General features: G+C 43.1%; 2 protein-coding genes across 5 annotated transcripts in view; one reads left to right on the top strand and one right to left on the bottom strand.

The window, feature by feature from the left end:
• Positions 1 to 21,642, bottom strand: part of LOC140319478 (WD repeat, SAM and U-box domain-containing protein 1-like) — a 50,241-nt gene that overhangs the window by 1,752 nt on the left and 26,847 nt on the right. The gene's annotated exons all lie outside the window — the stretch shown is intronic.
• The window catches only part of tanc1b (tetratricopeptide repeat, ankyrin repeat and coiled-coil containing 1b), an 81,440-nt gene that overhangs the window by 48,062 nt on the left and 11,736 nt on the right, over positions 1 to 21,642 (top strand). For all 4 annotated transcript variants that reach the window (XR_011917960.1, XM_072397123.1, XM_072397122.1 and 1 more), the window contains exons 6-15: positions 423 to 612; positions 4,018 to 4,356; positions 12,080 to 12,202; positions 12,801 to 13,082; positions 13,356 to 13,510; positions 16,135 to 16,366; positions 16,700 to 16,866; positions 18,631 to 19,238; positions 20,596 to 20,704; positions 20,908 to 21,030. Coding sequence is in view for 3 of the 4 variants with exons in the window: in XM_072397123.1 (XP_072253224.1) it covers positions 423 to 612; positions 4,018 to 4,356; positions 12,080 to 12,202; positions 12,801 to 13,082; positions 13,356 to 13,510; positions 16,135 to 16,366; positions 16,700 to 16,866; positions 18,631 to 19,238; positions 20,596 to 20,704; positions 20,908 to 21,030 (2,328 nt within the window). In the remaining variant the exon portion in view is untranslated. The remainder of the gene's footprint in view (positions 1 to 422; positions 613 to 4,017; positions 4,357 to 12,079; positions 12,203 to 12,800; positions 13,083 to 13,355; positions 13,511 to 16,134; positions 16,367 to 16,699; positions 16,867 to 18,630; positions 19,239 to 20,595; positions 20,705 to 20,907; positions 21,031 to 21,642) is intronic.

The raw sequence follows: 21,642 nt of genomic DNA, 5'->3' as shown, positions 1-21,642 counted from the left end.
GTTCCTCCAGACAAATGGGTATGAGTGTGTAATTTTTAAGCCTTGTGCCATTTACAGTGCTTCTGCCCTTCGGCTTGTGTGTCATGCTCACATGTGAAACGCATGCTGATTTGTGAAGGAATTTTCCTGCATTGCTTTCACATGATTCAGGTCAAATGCAAAGGGAAATAAGATTGTATCTTTAGGTGTTTTTTTCCCCTTTCACACCATTTTCTAAATTCTCCTTCCAAATAAGGTTGTGAAATAGTTTTCTCTCGTTTTTTTTTTTTTTTTCCCCATTGTTCCTCATTGTAAAAATAAATGTGAACTCGTTGCCAGCTGATACTTTGTGTGAGCTCACATTTCCTTGTCAGCTTTGATTAGCAGAGCTCAAAACATTTTCGGTGCACCTTAACCATCTCCTCCTTCTCCGTTCTCCTCAGTGCTCTCTGACCAGCCAGGGCATCAGCCCCTGCTCCACACTTACGAGCAGCACGGCGTCTCCCAGTACTGACAGTCCATGTTCCACCCTGAACAGCACGACAAGCCGCCCCCCACTCAGCCGCTCCAGCCCCTGTGGGACCATCACCAGCCCCAGCTCCACACTTGAGAGCAAGGACAGTGGGATCATAGGTGAGAAACGACTCCCTCGTCATCCCTCAGGGACATATTTTGAAAGTTCAAGATAAACTTCAGAGAATGTTAGATCTTTGTAAACTTGCTTATAGGTGCTTGGACTCAAATGTACAAGTTAATGTTGAAGTAGAAACGGTGGCAGTACTGCATCTGTATTACAATTTATCGTCTTATATCATGAATAAAAAGCTTCACACTCACACCTCAGAACAATATGCCTCCCCACTTTTTGCATATTTTGATAAGAACACCACTGAGTATTTATTTTGCCAATTTCTCTGCACAAAATGAGTTCCCTTTTTTCAATTTCACTTACAAGGTCCAGCTTTCCCATGACGGTCTTCTATTCTTAAATTTACAGTCTTGGAGGCATCGATTCCCGTGAACCTATTGATTTTGAGCAAAGAAGCACCACCTGTGTGGTGTCAGTCATTTGCAGCTCTGTCAAATCTGTTGGGACTGAACAGGATTTTTGTCCCATGATATTCCTCCTGGATGTCAGTCAGTGGGTTTCTAAGGAGTTGTTCCGGTAAGGGAGAGCGTTGAGCTGACAGCTCGACGTTGTGCTGTATCTCTCGTAATAAGCCTGTAAGACATCTTCGGATTTACACAAGCTGACAGGAAGATGGCATCGTCTATTGATGCATTAATTCATCTGCCGTTCCTACTCTCAAAGCCTCCAGTGGGTTTACAAATGTTCAGATTTCATTCTGAAAGTGGGGTTTGAATATTTTGAGTGAGGATTGAACAGCAACTTTTAACTGTGTGATCATGCTGTTATCCACAATTGAGCTTTCTTTCTTTTCCTTCTGATTATTATGGTAGATTTGGGGGAAAAGTCAGCAGGAGGGTGAAGGTTCTATCCTCACCATTATCTTTGTGTAAACTAAGTAAGGGAATGTTAATTTATGTTGCATATTTTATACACGAATGCAAGTCGGACTGCCTCACGGAATGCATTAAGCTTACAAGGGTATCGCAGTTTATGCTTTTTTTGGCAACTGGCTGACACGATATCTCTACAGTGCAAGTAATATGTGCCAAGGCCAGATGTAACACAACAATTTGGATTTCCATTACTTTAGAGTTGATATAACGATTATCATAAGTCAGCCCCCCCCCGAAAAGCAATATCACGGCGAGCTTGTGCATAATTTATGACAACTGTGATATTGTATCTTGCTGCTTTAGGCACTGATGATAATCAGAATTAATTGTTTAAGAGATCTCTGCGATGGGATGATGGTCTGTGTGTGTGGTTCTCAACCTGTGGACCTCCAGGTCCCAGGAAATGTCCTAAAATAGGTTAACTGGAAATACAATTTTGCCATTTGAAAGCCATTTCTGAGCAGTAATCCTCACCTCTGTCTTGCGGCTCTACTCTGCCCTTTTGTGTTGGTCACACACATACACACACTCGGTGAAATGAATCAAACAGAACTGAGGTTCCGCTTCCACTTCCACATCCGCTGTAGTTGAGTTACTTTAGTAATAGAGTGGTGATGGTGATAGAACGAGCAATTTGATGAGCACTTATTGAACAAGCAGAACACAAACCTTCATAAATCTGCTACTTTTTTTTATGGAAATACTGAGGTGTCGCTGGAACGTTTGTGAATTTTCTCTATTTCTGCACAAATATGATCGAACACATCATCAGATCTGGTGGGATTCCTATTGGGAGAGTAGTCCCGCACACCAGCTTGGTAATATTTTAAATCTATTCAAGCATACAGAACAGCTTCCTCTGTGAAAGTGAAATTACTCGGGTGGTTTAGATAACTCGGTTTATACACTTTCTGACAACCTCTTGCTCATCTCTGCTGCAGTAGCAGCACCTGTCCAGCAGAGTCTTAAATCTCAGCAACAGCAAAATGCGCCAGAATATTTCCTGACATGTTCCTGTGTGAGTGAGCCTATGTATGTGCTGATAAGTCCTCCCTGCTGACCCGTTTGCTGCTTTCCACTCACTCCCCACTGTTGTGGACATGTAGAAGGATCACACTCCGCTGTTAATGTGTGAAAACGGTTTTGTATCGGCAGAAAAGGAAGGAGGACAGAATCTTGGATGATGCCTTTGCTATTAGAAAGTCTAATTTGAGAGGCATGCTGTTCTATTAAACCAAGCCTCCTGATTAAGGCATTACCCAAGACTTTGTGCTATTTTGTGGGTGGGTAGAGAGGGTTGAGGAAAAATGAAGAGCCACCGGTCTACAACATTTCATCCTCCAGCGTTGCTAGAATGGTGCAGGAACGAAAAGAACAAAGCTGTCGTGCAGAAGTCAGATTTCTGCCTGTGATTAATGTTTCTCGCTCTTTGAAGTTCCACCCTGACTCTGGTTTGAAAAGAACCTTAATTTGACTTTGTACTGCATTAAACACTCTCTTCTCCTTCTTTTAAACATTTACACAGCAGCTGCATGAGGAACCTCAATGAGAGGCTGTAACAAGCCTTAAATTATGACTCCGCACAGCTCTTCGTGAGACTAAAAAGACTAGGTGTCCCTAGGTCTAATAAGAGATAGTGTATTATTTGTCAGGACTTACATTTCAACTAAATAAGCTCTCACTTTAACATCCTCTAGACTTTTTTTTTTTAAATGCATGCCCAGAGGAGTGTTAGCGATGACTGTTGGTATGAGTAATTAGTTTGCCAAGATAAACAGCAGAGGAGTAGAAAGGTTCAGGATCTGTGAGTTATATTGATGATGATGCAATTTGCTGCGGCATTATGAAAACCAGATTAGCAGTGTGTGTGTGATGCAAACTCTGCCAGCTGGCCAGTCAGCTTTAGTCCTCAGACTGTGCTGATGTTTCTGTATCCAGCTGCCTGTCATTGTGTTGCCTCAACCCAGCACTCAGGCTGTAGGATTGAATTAGATGGTTGTTGTGGCCCGGGGAAAGATTAGAGGATTTGCTCTCATATAAACAAAACACCTGCCTGAACTCGAGAATGACTTAGACTCTCAGATACAGTTCTTCATCCTGTTGTCTTTTACGTGCCTTGGTTTAAATTGGGTATCTTTATACGTCGTTTAATTGTTGTTTACGCTGTGTGAAGTACGATGCTGAATCATTCAAACGATAATCCCCGAATAGAGGAGAAGACATGAGAAGAATGTTGACTAATTCTGCAAATCTATGCTATGATTGCCTCCCAGTTTTCATCAGTGCAAGCCGACTGTCACTAAGTAAGAAAAAAAAAGCTGTTTCTGAGCGGTGTCGATAAGGGCTTTGAAGAAAAGCAGGGAGTTATTCAAGGTTCCATTAATGCTCAGTATCACACTAGAGATTAAGACAGATGAATGTTGATATCACACAAAGAATATAACTCTGATACATTTTGACTCTTTCTTTCAATACTCAATGCTCAAAGTTCTTTTTCTTTCCATCTCTTTTTAGCCACCATCACTAGTTCCTCAGAGAATGATGACCGCAGTGGCTCCAGCCTTGAGTGGAGCAAAGATGGCAGCCTAAGAGGCAGCGGGCGCCATGGCCTGGCACAGAGTGTGCGGGCTGACGCATGCTCTCCTGTGGTGGAAGAGGACTCCAGCAGTGCCACAGCATCGCCAGCTGACACCCCATCCAGGACAGACCAGCAGCAGCATCAACAGCAGCAGCAGCTGGCTAACACATCAGCGGGAGCACCACAGCCGCCAAGTCACTCACCTGAGGGACCCAGTCCATACCCACCACAGACATCGTCCTCCCTTATGATGCCGAGACCAAACTCTGTGGCCGGTAAGAGCCCTCTTAATAAGTATACAAGAAGAAATGTTGTATAACTTTTGTCTGCAGCTGAAGCTGTCTCTATATTGGGTTGCCAGTCAGCTCAGGATTTGTACTCCATTATAGAACATGTGCTCGAGGTTGACCAGTGACATGTCACTTTAAACCAAGCAAGTGACACACAGACTCACTTGTGAAAGCACAAGTAGATACAGAAGAAATGAGTACAGGTTGTGCTTTTCACAGCGGGGTATCAAGGCAGCAGTTTGGGCTTAGGCAGCTGCTGTGTATTATACCTCCACACTGCCTTCCATGTCGGACCCAAACACAAGCCACTGCCTGGCTGATCTGTTCTGCATTCTTGCCCTTGAACCTCCCTGTTGTGCTTCAGCTCAGCATATCCACACAGCTGTCACAGTTGTTAGTATTCCTCGCTGCCCCCCCCTTTTACTCTTATGTCTCCCTGCCCCACACGTTTCCTGGGTCTCTCTTGCTCTGCTCTGCCCTGTTTTTGCTGTTGCTGCTTTTGACCTTGACCTCGGCCTTGTTGTGGAACTGGTATTTGTGAGCTATTACTTTCTGCTCTGTTATGTGCCCTGGACTGACAAAGTCAGGCACAGTTGTTGAATTTTGATGTGTAATAGACCCAAAGAATGACCTTTTTTGTCGTGAACTGCTTTGTATGGAACCACAGGCTGGTGATTTTACTGCATATTGAGGCTAACAGAATATGCTTAATGTTAGAATTATTAGACATTTAGCAAAAGTACAAACTTAAAAGGAACGACTTAAGTGATAGACCGTACCCAGACAAGTTTGTAAAAGATAACATGTTCTTTTTAAGGATTACATGGATTGAATAGAATGTAAGTTCCGCTCACAGGAACAAACAAACTAAGAGATGAACAGTTAAATCTTTAGTGCAGAAAAACTACTGGTCACATAGCCTTGTATAAGCAGACACCTCTGCTTATGAGGTGAAATTACAGCAGCAGTGATAGACTGAGTAAAAATACAGAACATAATAGGGCTAAGATCAGACCAGTTGACAAGACGAGTCAAAATGTATCTGTGTATGCATCTATCTTATTCACTCATGCTGAGCGTCATAAACCTTACCAGAACAGATGCACACGGGCTCATAAAACTAGTAGACCAGAAAAATATGTGCCAGTGTATGAGTGCTTGTTTTTCGTGCGGGCCCTGGGTTTATGGGCTGATGTCATAGTTATGCAGCGTTGCCCTCGGGGAACTTTCACAATTCACACCTTAGATTTTACACTGTGTGACAAAACCCTGGGAGAGGACATCAAGGACATGGTGAGGCAACTTCATTTATGGCCCAAACCAATCTGTGTAAGGTTGTATGGTGGGGCAGGAGAGTGCTTCTTCTTGGATAATGCTCAAGGAAATGATATTCAACAGAGGGATAACGATAAATGAAGCAGATATCAATATAAAGGTCCAAAAAAAGTGCTTTCATCTTTAGGAATTCACTCGCTGTGCCATAACCTCAGTGTATTTTGTTTTTTGTACGCTTTTTAAATAGAGTTTAATTACGGATCTGGACCTTGAGCATGAAAATTGACTGAATTTTAAGTTTGAATGGAAAACTTGAGTCAGAATTCTAGGAAAAACGTTTTCAGGTTCTGCAGTTCTTTACTGCTGCTTGAAAATAATTATGGAAAAAATCATTAAAAAAAAAGAAAATGCACTGCTAATGGATGAGGCAAAAGTATGTACATCCTGTGTCACACCAAGCAGCCACCACTGTTGAATTCACATGGTGTCAAGTTATGTAACTAAGGTAAATCAAGCTTAAACCCTAAACACAACACAGGAGCAGGATTATGTGACAGCCACGTTGGTGAAATGGAGAGACTGCTACATTGTTGTAGCTATCTGCAACTCTGCTACAGGTAGGTAATCCAAGCTTAGTGGTGACATACGCAGTTTAACTGAGTGTTGGTTGAGAGCTCATTTTCTGCAAGTTCAGGCAAGATATGTGCAAATATAGCTTGACAAATGACCTCTATTATTATGTACAGATGGGAATAATACGCCAAGTAGCCAGGTGTGAAGACCTGGTGACATTTATGCTAATTGTTTTCGATGTGGAGCTTTTATTTGGGTCCAGCTGTTGCGGACCGGTTCAGTGGTTGGCACATTTGCTTTACTCTAGGAGAAAGAGGAATAAAAAAAGACCAAAACCAGACTTTTAAAGTGCATGTAAACATGAAATGCATATATACTGGGACATTCCTGTGTATTTGTACTTGGACAAGGACGGCGGTCTGATTGAACCATGCTGAGTGATGCAAAGTTTTTATTGGAGTTTTAAGCTCAACAGGAACAACATGTAAAGATGGAAATCCCAACGAGTGAAAGTCATTTTTAGCTGAATCAACTAAAAGAGAGCCAGGACCTGGCCTGGAAATATATTACGGTCCCTCGACAACAGCGGCTCTGTGGTTTGATAAATGACATCTGGACTACCTTGCTTAGCTCCTTTTTCTATTAGTCTCCTTTTAATTGTATGAATGTATATGCCCAAATGTCAAATTGCAAGTTAAACTCATGTTGTCTAAGCAATGCTCTCACAGTTCTGCCTGTCACCCAGGAAACAAATTTATCCCAGGAATACACTTAACTAATCCCTCTCTACTTTTGTAAAGTGCTAGTTGACTGAGCTTTGGAATATCAAGGTAACTACAGACCAATAAGAGAATTGCATGAAACTACACATAGCAGCAGCACAGTAGCTGCTGCACGCTCTTTATATATAGTGTCTTATAAACACTTCTAAAGTGTATTTAATCTTAATTTAATTCAAGCCTCTAGAATGCTTATGCAAGCCAAAGTGATGTCTGTATGTGACAGGGAAGCATCATTTGCAGCATTTGAAAATACACAGACGAAGTACGCAGCTGAGATGTCCCTGGGCCTCTGTGGGAACAAAAGTTTATGGTGTCTACGCAGGCTGTGCTAAGTTGCACAGCACAAACCACCTGTTAGAGAAGACGGGGCTGAATGGAGATGCCCTTTAGGGAGCACTTTATGATTCTGTTATTATTTGGGATTCTAAAGAGCCCTATTGTTTCGTACTACAAATAGAAAGTAATTCCCTTCAGGTCTTGTAAGGCAGTATTTTAAAAAAAAAAAAAAAAAAAAAAAAGTGTCACAGCAGCTCCCTTTGTGGGCACCAAATCACTGTTTATCCATATAATATTAGAATACATCGTTTAAAAGCTCAAAGCCTGTACCATATTTAAAGGATCTAAGATATGTAGAGAGCCTAAACAATATGGGAATGGCTTTTTTCTGGGCCTTTGCCAGAGCCTCCATAGATACATTTAACCTAATTTGAAAGTGTAATTTTTGTCCTTTTAATCCTTTCTCCACAGCTGGCTACTAAAATCCTGCTGAGACTGCTTTCAACTAGAAAACAGCAACTTCTGAAAGAGGGGAAATTGGTTCTTAACAATGACTTTAGTTTTCTCATTATAGTGCAGAGTTGCATATCACATCTCAGTATCACTGACAGAATAATTGGTGTCAAACAAATGGGCAATAATGGAAGCCAGACTAGTGCAGAATATCGCACAGTAACTAAGAGAGAAGGCTTCTTAAATCTTACATTTGGCTACGTTATAATACACATTCAAACACTAAAAACCTAAGAGTCTCTGGAAAAGACAGTATTTTGCTATTGTTTAATGCAGATATGTTAAAAATGTGGGCTGTTGCACGTCGCCCCAGTTTTGAGTTTTATGTCAGCTTAATTGGTGATTCAATATAGATTGATTGTATTGATGAGCATGGCTGGGTTTTATACTCTTGTCACACCCTCTCTCTTTATTGATAAGAATTCTATTTTTGAGTCGTTCTTGTTAAGCCTTTTTTTTTTTTTTTTTTTAAATAAAGGCTCAAAGAGTCGAAGTGCCATATTTAGTTTTGGCCACTGGAATTCCACAGTTTAGAAATCCTAGCTTGAGCTGCTTGTGGTCGGGCTGCTCAGACGAGGAGATTGAGTTGGGGTCACTGTGGCTGAGGAATGGTGCTACAGCGTGTCAGCGGTTTGTAGCTGTTAGCGGTTAGCCTCTCAGCTCTGCTTTGTATTCTGGGCATAGTGAGGTACAGCACACACACTCACTGCTCCTGCTCTGAGCTTGCTTCATGAAAAATAATGGCACTAAGATTATTCATTGGACCGTATCCTCCCCAAAGTCTGAGAAGTATTAACAGGCTATTTTTTTGTTATTTTCTATGAAAAACCTTGAAGAACATTAGCAAGGGGTAACATGAACGTAAAGAAAGATCTGTGGCGTTCATTGGCACAATCAGCCTCGTTTAAAGACGCCATGTTGTGAGTGTTTGTGATGTCTTCCGTGAGCCTTAGAATTTGGCTTTATGTAGACGCCTATTGGTTTTGTTCAGAAACTGGAGGAAAACAAAAAGAAAACGGATAAGCCACTCATCTCCTCCGGCACTTTCAAAAGGTCAAATCTTCTGAAATATCCTTTTTTTTTTTTTTTTTCTTTCCAGAGAGTTGTTTCACGCTCTTATGTCACAGCAGGAGGAAAATGAAAAGTGTTTCAGAGATCAATCTGTCTGAGCCTGCAACCCCTCTCTAAGCGGCACCCCATTGACCAGTCAAGACGTGGTAAATGCCCAGTCTCAAAGAAAAAGTGCCACCACATGGCCATTTGGCTGAGTTGACTGACAGCGCCTAACTACTCTCACTCTCTTTAATAGCCGATCAGAAGCTGTTGTAACTATAGGAACGTGTTATCATTCCAGGTTTCTTTTCCTTCCATCAGAGTTTCTGCAGTGAATGATGACTTAGCTTTGATATCAAGTTAAATCTATTTTAAAGCTTCTATTTAGTTAACGTGCATACACTGAAGTCAGGCATCATTTCAAAAGAGTATTTGGCTTGTGGTCATGTTGACATGACTGTAGGGATCACATTGTCAGTATGTTTTGGGTTTTCCACCATTTTTGTTTTGAATGATATTGTATCTATTGGGCGTGCTGTCATGGCTTGTACAGGTATTGGTATGGTTTTATATTTTATGCATGGTTTATAGACTGATCTGGACATGTCTGCTTTTCTGTTTGATTATTAGACCGTGAGCCTGCTGGTTTCCTTTTCACCGTGTTAAGTCTCTCAGGCAGCTTTGCTATATATACATATACATGTACATGCACAAACAGAGGCCATCCACAGGCGTAAACGCAGACGGTGTGAAAAGAAACCAAATGAAACCATCCGACAAAGGAACAACTGAATACCAGGAGTCTGTACACAGAGGGAACTAATTACAAAGTAAGCGACAGGTGAGGAAATCTGCAAAGGAGACCAGGTGTGACAAGGAAGGGAAGTAAAACATTACAGATTAAACACTGGGGAAACTCTACGATATAAAACGGGAAGTAACAAGACCCGAGCGAACCAGAACTCTAAACCCATGATCATGACAGAATTTAGAGGGAGGGAAAGAACACAAGAAGGATTTGATTGCTCCATGAAGGAATCCTGTGGGAACTCTTGGCTTTCAAGGCGTTGCTGATTATAAACAATCTGACTTTATAAAAACGGTGCAGGAGTTAACACCCTAGATGCACGAAAACAGTCTGAAATGGCATGTTATAGCATGTATAAACCAATTAAGCTAGTCAAATGGAGAGTTGCCCTCATGTGTCTTGAACAGAATCAAGGCTCAGTGTGACAGGTTTTACGCATAAACGAAACTTAGGTGATCTAAAAAAGGGAAAAGGTGTATATCTTATTTGGCTCCAGTAGCTATTTGTTGCGTAGTGCATCTCCTCTTTCCTGTTTCTCTCTTTCCCACACCTAGTTGCTTACAGCGGTACAGCTTTTTCTCCAACTTCTTCTGTCGTATCCCCGCTCGACCTCTCTCCATCCAGGATTCTTGATGAACGAGTGGTTGTCCGTTCCACAGGGCAGTCAGCCTTAAGATGGAATCACTTGGTTTTCCATTTTCATATCTTCTGATTCTGTCAGTTTTCACCCTTGGCTGCCTGCTCACCAGCTGCTGTGCTGTTGTGTGCATGCAAATACATGCAACATGTGGACAGAAATTCTATACGCATGTGTGTTAGGTAGGGAGGGTGACGCTCTTTTGGAAGGCATCACATTCATTTAGGAAGTGCTTAATACTGGCGGGGGGGGGGGTGTCTGTGTCTGACTGAACACTAGAGAGTGGGCAGACAAGCCCTCTGCTGCCAGTGTGTCTGCATGGGAACGCTGAGATGGAGGGATTGGTCTCGTACCCTCGTTGAGCTCATCCACCACGAGCTCTCCAAAGATTTATCTGAGGGTCTGCACCCTGCACGCTTATTCTTATGCCTGTCCAGGTATTTTCATGCCAGGAGAAGGCGAGGGTTTTTCCAAGCTCCTCAGTCCCTCCTGCCTGTGCTGCTGGATGTAAGTAGTTGTAGCTGCAGGTTCAAAGTTGTTTAGCTTTTAGTGCTGCATTGCTTTTCATTGACGGACTACTTAGGATATATCTGTTTGCTGCTCTTGCTGTTTCACTTAATTTGCTCAAAATTTGACTACATCCAATTATAATTACACAGGAAAGCATAGTCTTTTGCAATAAAAGCAACCCCGGGGCCTTCTTTTATGCCCGTCGTAGCTCCAGCAGATGAGGTTTAATTAGTGGGACATTCCAGAGACTAAGTTAGAGACCGGGTGAGGAAGAGAGGGACCAAAGAGAGCTGCTGAGTGTTTGTGACAGTCTCCCTCAGCTGAGGCTGATAAAGAAGAAAACAGAAACTTTGATTCTGCTCTTCAAGAAAGGCCAAGCGAGCGTGCACCACGATGGTGTTGAAAGATTAGCTGCTATTGGAGGAGAGACCTGATTGCGAAAATGCACATCTTTAATATATCAGCAGACCGCGCCTCGTTCTTCAACCCGCAAGCTGAATTGCTGCGTAATCAGCGACTCGTCACGTACCTCATGCTCAGAGTTGAGTTTCGTCTGAAGACGTCTCCTGCTGTGAGACTTCTGCTACAAAATGAGACTCTGTTCTGGTTCAATCTGGATAGAATTTAACATCCAACTTGTGAAGTGGATTTATTTTGTTTTTAAGATGGTGAAAAATAAACTGGATGATATAAAACAGACGTACCAATGAAGTCTGGTCTGCATTATAATGCCAGGATTACAGTTCTTATCTTGGGTATATTTGAACTCTATGTTGCAAAATAGTTTCCCTTTTTAGGAGTAATTAAGTTTTATTTAATTCTTTTTCAATTAGATTCCGTAAGACCGGCAGAATGTCATCACTGACATTGATGAGTCATGTCTAAATGTAAAAAGCCTCCACTGGCTAAAGATAAAGGTAACCTCCCCTCTCTCTTCAGCCCCTCAGGGGTGTTTGTGGGGACAGACCTCTTACTGTTATATTGTGTCTAGCTGTCATATGAAATCAAAGAAAAACGGAGCACATCTGTCTTGACTTTGGGATACTGCTATTCTTTCTGCCGCAGTCTACTGGTACTTGCACCGCCTCCAGCAACATCCAAATGTCAGAGCGCACTGGCTTGCCATTCCTTCACTCATCTTCTCTCAGAGCTGGCACATGTGGCACAAAATTTTAGTCTGGTGTCCGTTTGTCTCACTTGTTATAGCTTTTATATGCACTCAAGAGGCACCAGACTGCCTGCTTCACTTCCTTTTGTGTGTGTCTGTGTCTTCGTTTACAGCAACCAGTTCCACAAAGCTGGAGGACCTGAGCTTTCTTGATGAACAACGCAACACCCCCCTGCGGACATCCATCCGCCTGCCGTGGCATAATACAGGAGGACGGCCACCTCAGGATTCTAAAGGTGACTGTGCTATTATTCACTGTGCTGTAAATAAACTGGAAGCAAACGGTTTAATGTGGGGAAAACACACGAGCTGCCGGATTTACCAGCCAATTTGCTCTATTTGAGTGACAGTTACAGCATAAATATCTTTCATAAGCTTGGAGTTACAGTATTCAGATGGTAAAGTGAGGATCATTGCTTTGAATCTAGTCCAGTACACCAGAAAGAAATACTCAAACTAATAGCTTAACTATGCTCAAATTAAAGACCAAAGCTAGCTCTTTGAAGGTAAAGTAAAAGTCTGTAAAAAACCCTCAGAACACATGTAGTTGAGCTGCTGAAAGTTTTAGTTGCAATATTAATGGCTGCAGTGATACTAGCGTCGATGGAGGATGTAAGTTTCAGAGCTGTAAAAGATTGAACAGTAGATCTAATTCATGCTGAGATGAACCAGATATAATGCTCTTTTAGGTCCACAATGAGAGTATTTCCACTTAAATTAACATTCATCACTATTAGTTAGATTCATTCCAAGAGCAAACTTTTAAAAAAAGTTGTCTTCTACGCTGCCACTGGAATCATTTTCACTTGTTGGTATTGTTTTGCTCTTCTTCAGCACGCTTTGCTCCGTACAAACCCGTGGACATCATGCTCAAGCCGCTGTTGTTTGAGGTACCCAGCATCACCACGGACTCTGTGTTCGTTGGCCGAGACTGGCTCTTTCAGCAGTTGGAAGAGCTTCTAAAGGCCAGCGAGTCCTCCGGGAGCCACGGCGCCGTTGTGGTGGGCAGCGTGGGTTATGGGAAGACGGCCATTATCTCACGGCTCGTAGCTCTGAGCTGCCATGGAGGACGCATGCGCCAGATTGCCTCCAACAGCCCCAGTGCCTCCCCTAAAAGTAACCAGTTTTATATATTTTCCTCTGGCTGTGAGCTTGCAGAGCATGGAGGGGATGCTAATTGGCAATATACCTATTATTATCATTATTATTGTCATTATTATTATTATTAAGCTTATTTCAATAAGCTCCTATAACAATAATATAACTTTGTCTTTACGGCACATAACCAATTTTGCTTATGAATCAAAGAGCTAATTTTTTCTGATATTCTGTTTTATAAAGAAGTTTACGCATATATGTGAAATAAAAGCGTGGGTCTGTGTGTTCCAGGTGGAGCAGGACAAAGCACAGAACTTCCTCTCAGCCAGCCCCCGCAGCCCACCCCCCCACCCAGTGCCACCAACACCCTGAGGACCAACAGTTGCCCAGGAACCCCCGAGATGCAGCGGCGTAGGGAGGAGGCCGTCAAACGTCTGGCTTCAAAGGTAGACAACAGCCCAACTATTCAGCTCCGTGTTCAAGGAAAAAAACAGCGCGTCAGATAAAATGATTGTCGTTATCTTTGAAAAAGCAAATAGGAACTTGAGATGATGGCCGTGCTGGTTGGCAGACATCTGATCAGACATCAGAGTCCAAGAAGCCACTGCAGCAATTTTTTTTATACTGTCTTGAATGAATGGAGTAGTTTTACCTAAATCAAATAGCTTCTCATATTAAATAGAAACTATGTAGTTATCGATTGACTGGCCGCAATGCCAGTGACCATTTCCAACCACAGCTGTACACCTAAAACAGGTGATGTTTAGAAGTGATGTTACAAACACATTAGCTGGCGAAAAAAGCATGGGATAGTGAGGTTTTATGGGCTCTTTGACTTGAATACTCGGCATAGACTTTTGTGGTGCTGCCTCCTTTAGCGGGTGGTTAGAGTAACGCTCAGGGTGTAGCTTCTCTATCATGGCTGGTAAAAAGCTTTCCTTTTACTAAGGTTGAAGGGGCTTTGCTAGTCTGTTAACCGATTAAACAAGTCAAAAGACCAGTTGTCACAGAACCAGATTAAAGTGCAACTCTACTTAGTTGCTTTGAGCCATTTGAAATGAACCTGCACCCTTCATCTTTTTTTGACCCCAAGCACATTTTTTATCAAACAGCACGAACAGATGACCGTTTTGGAAATGCTTACATGTGCCTGATGCTCTCAGAGATATTTAATAAGCTCACATCACAGAACTGCTCATCTTTCATTGATCCCGATTTTTACGTAGGCTACTGTTACCTCGTACAAGCTGGCGGTCTTCTAACAGGTTTGACATTGAACCCACTTGGCCTGTCACGGATGACTCCAGGCACTGGCGCAGTACGGCACAGGCTTCTCTCGCCATTGGGACAGTTTATGCGGCAGATGGATGCGCTGAGGTTCAACTAAATGTCTGTGAAACCCAAGCAATATCTCTTGAGCCAATTAGTGTGTAAAGTATTTCCAATAGGCGTTCTGTCAGGAGCTCTGTTCCTGTGATGTGTGAACGCTGATGCAACACCGAGCAGCGTCTGTCAAATTCTTCCAGTTCTTTTTAATCATCGATTTAAAAAATGGTCTGATAACAGGGTTCTGAGGGTAGTGCATGGTTTTTGGTGTTCAAAAGCTTTGTGTCTTATTCCTATCACAGACTACACTTGTAGACTAGGCTTCTCTGTAAATTTTATAGCTGTACCAATAGATTAACTCCTGCAGGTTGACTGCAGACTATCCTCATTTATTATTTGAGTGAGTCGACTATAAAGTGTTACAAAATGCAGATTACTTTACAGTAGTCACTGGCTTTCATGACAGTTACTGATGTAGCAGCTTGTAGACAACACACTTTCCAAAAAGAAAGAAAGAAAGTGGGGCACATAAAATGACCCTCAAATGTTTTCCACCCTCTTGTGGGGTAAGTAATCACATCACAGCTGTGTTCCTCGTGGATAACTCAATTATTGTCGATGATGTGAGTCACTTGTCGCGTTACTCTCTTAGTTTCGAACACCCAGAACTTAAATGGCTCGGGCCTGTTTTCCAGTAGAAAACTAAAAGGTTTCTTAAAGGTTGTTTCATTCCCTTGTAATTTTGCATCTCCTCTGAGGTCGAAGGTGCAGAGCAGATTGGGGCAAACTCCTTCCAGGAGTGTTTTCGGTTCTGCTCTGGTTAGCCTCCGGTTCCTGAAAAGGTTCCTGCGACTGAAACGCAGCTTATTACATAATGTCCCCACCTAACCGAGTTCCAGACCAAGGGTGGTGATAACAGATTAACAGAAAATCGCTTTACGTCTGAGTGACCTAGGTGTGCCGTTTGTCTTTTTAAGTCTAAAGGTTCTCTCTGGGCAGCTCTTCAGGTGGATTTAGTGCATGCAGATTATTTGATTTACAAAAGAAACCAAATATAAATCTTCCTTTTTTGTGGGTAGCATCTGCAGCTGGGTAAAGCGAATGTGCAAACCATTTGTTGCACACATGAATGAGAATTAGAAACCGTCTAATAATTTCAGGGTTAAGTCGGTAACTTTTAATGAAGCTGGTTATCATTTTTGATGGAGCATGAAACAGCAGCAGAAGAGGTGGCAGAGGAACTGGTCACCTGCTCCTCCCGCTGCCCCTGGAAGTGTGTCAGCTCCATCAGGTTGGACTGTAATTGGTACAGAGTCGTGTATCCCGAGGGCATTTCTCCTTCCCTCTTCTATCCTCTGTACTTCCCATTAAATCAGAACTGCTCGGAACAATGCAGAAACCTTGCTCAGACACAGAGCATTCTTTTTTTAGGCGTCCACTCGGGATCCACTGGCTTATATCTGAGGTGGCCAACCATTGCCCATTATTCTTTTATCCTGTCTGTGTGGAATAGAGTGGATAAGATGTTGGCCTTGGCTCTTTTTAGGTGATATTGGTATGAATGGTACCACATATGTGGTCTTTCAATAACAAAGCTTTGTTGGTTTTTGCCAAAGCTTTGAAGTTACTGAATGTCTCCACCGTTGCATATTTGTAATCTGCAAAACCCAAATCATTTTACAATCTTACTCATTTTCTCGTTTCTGGCCTTACCTACTTCCCCTGCTTATCCTGTGTGCTCCAGGTGGTTGCCTATCATTACTGCCAGGCTGACAACACGTACACCTGCTTGGTACCAGAATTTGTGCACAGCATCGCAGCTCTGCTGTGCAGGTCGCATCAACTCACTGCGTACCGAGAGCTGCTGCTGAAAGAACCGCACCTCCAGAGCATGCTCAGTCTGCGCTCCTGTGTCCAAGACCCCATGGCTGCTTTCCGGAGGGGGGTCCTGGAACCACTGGCCAACCTGCGTAAAGGTAAAACACTGCAGTCTCACAGTCCTCCACTGTAGTTTTGCAGGCAGTCAGAAAACCCCCTTTGGTGGGAAAACCCCTGTAAAATCCTCACAGGATAGGGAGGAGATGTCACTGTGAATCATGCATGTACTGTACCTCTCTGCACTCCCCCTTTTTTTAAAAGAAAAAAAAGAAAAATCCTCCTCGGCAGTCGTGGAAGCCGATTTGTTTAAGTGTTAAAAGCTACTGCAGTGATGTGTAGCTCCAGGATATTTAAGGTGAGATGATCCTGTGCAGACCTGTTCCTCCTTGTTGGTTTCTGTGATTTATTTAATTGATTTTTTTTTTGTGCAGAGAGGAGAATTTCAGAAGAGGACCACATAATCTTGATAGATGGGCTAAACGAAGCAGAGTTCCACAAGCCTGACTATGGAGACACCATCGCTTCATTCATCACTAAGATCATTACCAAGTTCCCGCCCTGGCTTAAACTGGTGGTCACTGTCCGAGTCAACCTGTTGGTAAGGGAGAGAAGTTTCCACTCATCTTTCATCTCGCCAGAAAAACATTTTCTGTGAAATCCCATTTCCTTTTCTTTTAAACGCACAAAACATTTGAATGAAACGGTTACAATAAGGGACAGACGATCATAAGTTGGTGCAGTATGTGAACTTAATTCTCTCAGAATGTGAGAAATATCTTGCTGGATCTGCTACTGTTTCTTGAGACTCAGACGGAAACTCGGGCCTCAAGACTGCACGACAGGAACGAGCAGTCACTGACTCTGACTAGCTGGATGGCGTTTGGCTGAAAAATGGAAAAAAAAAAAGACCACCTGGGTCTGTGTTGAACTCACACTGGTGATGGGCTTTGACGTGCCTGATGAGCCACGCGGGAGCTGATAAGTCTTGGATAATAATGTGGTGGCTGACTGACATCCAGAATCGAGGTTATTAATGCTCCGGCAGAAGCCAGGCGTCAGCTGCTCTCCATCAGTATGCGCCATGAAGTCAAGCCATCTATTTTTTATCCTCCGAGCTATTTAAGATTCTGTTAATGGCAGAAGATCAACCGCTGTGGTAAATCAATATGATGTAACTTTTAGCTGTCGGGATCACTGCGACGGAAAGGTTTTGTTTTCGTCTCTCTGTTGTCTCCATTCTGTATAATTCATGAAAATCCTTGTTTGTAATTTAAGCACTCTGTGATGGACACAGTTTAATTCTGTTTTAAATGGAGGGAATTTGCAATATAGACCGGAAACCATGTTTCTGGGTTATTAGTTTGTTTGGGGGGGGGTTTGTTGCTCCAAACTTCAACACTTCCCTTTGATTCAGTCTTCCAGACAGCAAAATACAATCAAGCTCTGTTGAGGTCATTTCAGAATGGCTGGTATTTGTGTGTGCTTGAGCTGTTTTCAGTGAATGGTTTCCATTGTTGTGATCTGGTGTACATGTCATTTATTCCTCAGGTGTCTCTTGCTGAGGAGATCAAGACCTCGGTGAATAAAACGTAACCACCTCTGTCTCGCCACAGTATCTCGCGGCACTCGTAAAAGGACTAATCACCCACATATTATTTAGGAGGCTACATAATATTCATTCTGCAAATAAAGCCGTAACTATTATTGTTGCTTGCAACCACAGAACCATGATTACGCATAGAAGTGACATAAAAGCACCACAGGGTTGTTATGTGCTCTTAACAGTAACATAGACTAATGTCTGGTATATCTGCCGAGCGCTTCTACAACAACACGTTTCGTTCAGTCTGTGTTCACGGTGGTGTGCACGTGTCCGTTTGCTGTGCCGCGTCTCGACGAGGAGGAGAGTGTTATCTCACAGAGGCAATGTTTCTCCAGCCTCAGACAGGCAGAGGATTAAGGTGCATTCATTCCTCAAACCCCCAGGACATGGATTGAAACGTTAGCTGTGGCTAAGACCTCTGCCTGCCTGCTAGCCGCCATGCAATCCATCCCCTGCCTCGTAATGCTCACTTTCACAGTCTGGTCATCCTCATGGCCACATTTTCCAGCGGTAACGAGTGTCTGATGTTTGTCTGATAGTGAGCTTGCTTCCACGCTCCGAAAACGCCTTTTAATTTATTTTTAATGGCAGCTCAGATTGTGAGGACGAGTTTTGGCCTCCTGAATTACCAGGAGTTGCAGTAGCTGCATAGAAACTGATCTAAAGCGTTATTGTTGTGAGTTTATTGGCACATTTGCATTAATTTGGGCAGCATCACTGCACAAATAGTCACTGACTCTTTTATTTTGTCCTTTACAGGAGATCACCAACCTTCTACCCTTCGCTAAGATCTCCCTGGATGACTTTTCTGACAACAGCGAGATAAGCAACGACCTCAATGCGTATATCCAGTACCGCGTTGGCGGCAGTAAGGACATTATGAACAACATTAGCCTGAACGGCAAGGCCGATCCTGTCACAGTGGGCAAGCTCAGCAGCCACCTGATCTCTCGCAGCCAGGGCTCCTACCTGTATCTCAAACTCACCCTGGATCTGTTTGAAAGAGGCCACCTGGTGATCAAAAGTGCCAGCTACAAAGTGGTGCCCGTCTCACTGGCCGAACTGTATCAGTTACAGTGCAACATGAAATTTATGACCAATTCAGCCTTTGAGCGCTCTCTGGCCATCCTCAACGTGGCACTGGCCTCGCTGCACCCCATGACCGACGAGCAGCTGTTTCAGGCCATCAACGCCGGCTTCGTCAAAGGGGAGCTGCCGTGGGAGGACTTTCAGCAGCGCATGGAGTTGCTGTCGTGCTTCCTCATCAAACGGCGGGACAAGACGCGCATGTTTTGCCACCCGTCCTTCAGAGAGTGGCTGGTGTGGAGAGCGGATGGAGAGAGTACAGACTTCCTCTGTGACCCAAGGTTAGTCCTCTGCTTTGTAAGTACATGTGAGACACTCTGCAGCTCTTTAGGAATGTCGGCCTCTTTCAAACGCACGGCGAGCCTGACAGCGTTTCCACAAACGGACCTCAAAAAGTCTGCAGCAGATACAACTGAGACACGCTTTTTCTTTTTTTAAATCTGGAATCTCCTGTTTACTTTTAGGCAGACTTAGCAGGATATTCCTAAAAAAACCCAACAACAACACAAAGACTCATACAAGCGTAACCTTTCTCGGTTGTGTACATTTGACATAATTGCACTTCTTTAGAGGATTCTTTAGACGACGTCGTATCAAAGCAGAAGGTTGGGGATCAATCCAGCAACCCCCCAGTTAAAGGAGGACCGCCATGCCTGCAGATCAGCCCACAGGTGCGAGGACTGTAGAAATAGAGCAATGAGATGAATGTGGCACTCTGAGGGGTTTTTGCCTTTTAATTGGTGCTTTAGGCCACAGTCCGTCTCTATCTGTGCAGCACATGTCCCTCGCAGCTGTGACAGAAGGTTGAACGCAGCGTTTGTGAAGAGGAGGCGGAAATAACTGCTTATTCTGCTGCAACGTAAAAGTAATCACTTTAAGGTTTTTACTTTGGTATTCCTTAAATTGCTGCGTGTTGCTGAGAGGAAACTATCCAGCATGCCAGGAGAAGATGACGCAGTGTCCTTCATAAATACAGCAGGCGAGATGGCAAAATGCAGATGAATCTCCTGGATGTCGCTGCTTGCTTTAGAAACTGGCTTATGAAATCAGACATCAAGAGGCAGAGCGTAGAAATAACCGGAATACTGGTTGCAACACTTCAGAGTACATGCTGTCATAGAAATGTTAGATAAATATTCCTGACGTCCGTGCGACCGGCCGTTCTGCTCTCTTCTGCTTCAGTAACTCCAACTAATTGGAATTCTGGATCTACGGCACTCGTTCTCACTTAATAAGCAGAATGATGTCACTGTGACTGGCTTATTTCCCTCTGTCCTGCGCACCTCGGCTCGCATAGAAGGATGTTCCGGTCGTTCACAGCCTTCCAACGTCCAGTCATAAAAAATTTAAAAAAAAACAACTAAAGGCTCGCGGTCGGGCATCAGAGTGGTCTGCAATCATGCATGTTCTTTTAATGAAGTTTGGCATTAATTGGTGCCACAGTGACCGACCAAAAAGTCTAATTTCTGTTTAAAGTCTTTTCAGCATCTGTCTGTGGGTCATTGCCCAACATTTGCAGCGTATTCACACCAGCCCCTCAGCGACTGCACCAAGTCGCTCTTCATCACCAGAATAATTATTATAATGTATATAATATCTTTATAGGCCTTATATTCTGTATGCTGTTTCCTAACTCAGGACCGGCCACGCTTTCATGGCGTTCATGTTGTCCCGCCAAGAGGGGAAACTGAATCGTCAGCAGACGATGGAGCTGGGACACCACATTCTCAAGGCGCACATCTTTAAGGTACACCTACGGGATTTCACATTCATCTGGCATTTCCCACTCTTTATGTTTCTTGTGACAAATGTTCATCAGTGCAAGAGCTTTGGGATTCTGAGAGAATCACCGACAGGTTGTTTGTTATTCACAGCTCAGGTTAATTGATGTCACACACACATGCGTGTTGGTGCCTTTGCACATTTATGTTGGTGTTGGTTTGCTTGCAGGGCCTGAGTAAGAAAACAGGTGTGTCATCCAGTGTGCTTCAGGCTCTGTGGATCAGCTGCGGTGCTGATGGCCTGTCTGCAGCTTTGGCTTCCCTGAGGAACCTCTACACACCTAATGTCAAGGTAGCGCAGCCCATAATAATGTCACACTGTTACAGTTTCTATATTACTGAATGCAAAGGCGGTCTTTGGGGGTTTATGTCACCATAAGCAGAATTGAGCTGGATGGAGGAGTGTTTTTTTTGTTGTTGTTGTTGTGAAAATAAGCAATTTTCACTCTCTGCTTTGATGGCTCAGCTGTTCTTCAAGCATTTCCATTTCACCCGTCATCACTTGATGTCGTTAACAGTCCTATTCTTAGGTTTTTACATATCAGGACATAATAAAAATGGATAATCTGGTGCTCAACAGGTCTCCAAGTGAGGTAAATGAACAACAACAGATGACATATAAACACACTGCGTTAATGAAGGAAAGCAGTGTGTTTAAAACTCACTACACCTCCGGATTCTGAAGCTTGCAGAGCCTCCTTTTTGGCCCAGTTAGTGATATTATGTCGAGCTTGTATTTACCTCTGTATTTAAACCCTGTAAGGACCAAATGATTTTCTAAAAAATAGTAGTCATAATTCTCTACTCTCCTTATTCAAGCAAAATGTTCAAATCAAGCAGGAAGCCAAAGACAAAAAGTCAGAGAAATAAACATTTTCTCTCTACATGCAGATTTAATTATCTG

Source organism: Leuresthes tenuis, unplaced genomic scaffold (assembly GCF_036924035.1).
Source record: "Leuresthes tenuis unplaced genomic scaffold, fLeuTen1.0.hap1 SCAF_12, whole genome shotgun sequence".
Classification (NCBI taxonomy): Eukaryota; Metazoa; Chordata; class Actinopteri; order Atheriniformes; family Atherinopsidae; genus Leuresthes; species Leuresthes tenuis.
The sequence above is the reverse complement of the archived record's forward strand: the minus strand, read 5'-3'. Positions and strand labels throughout refer to the sequence as shown.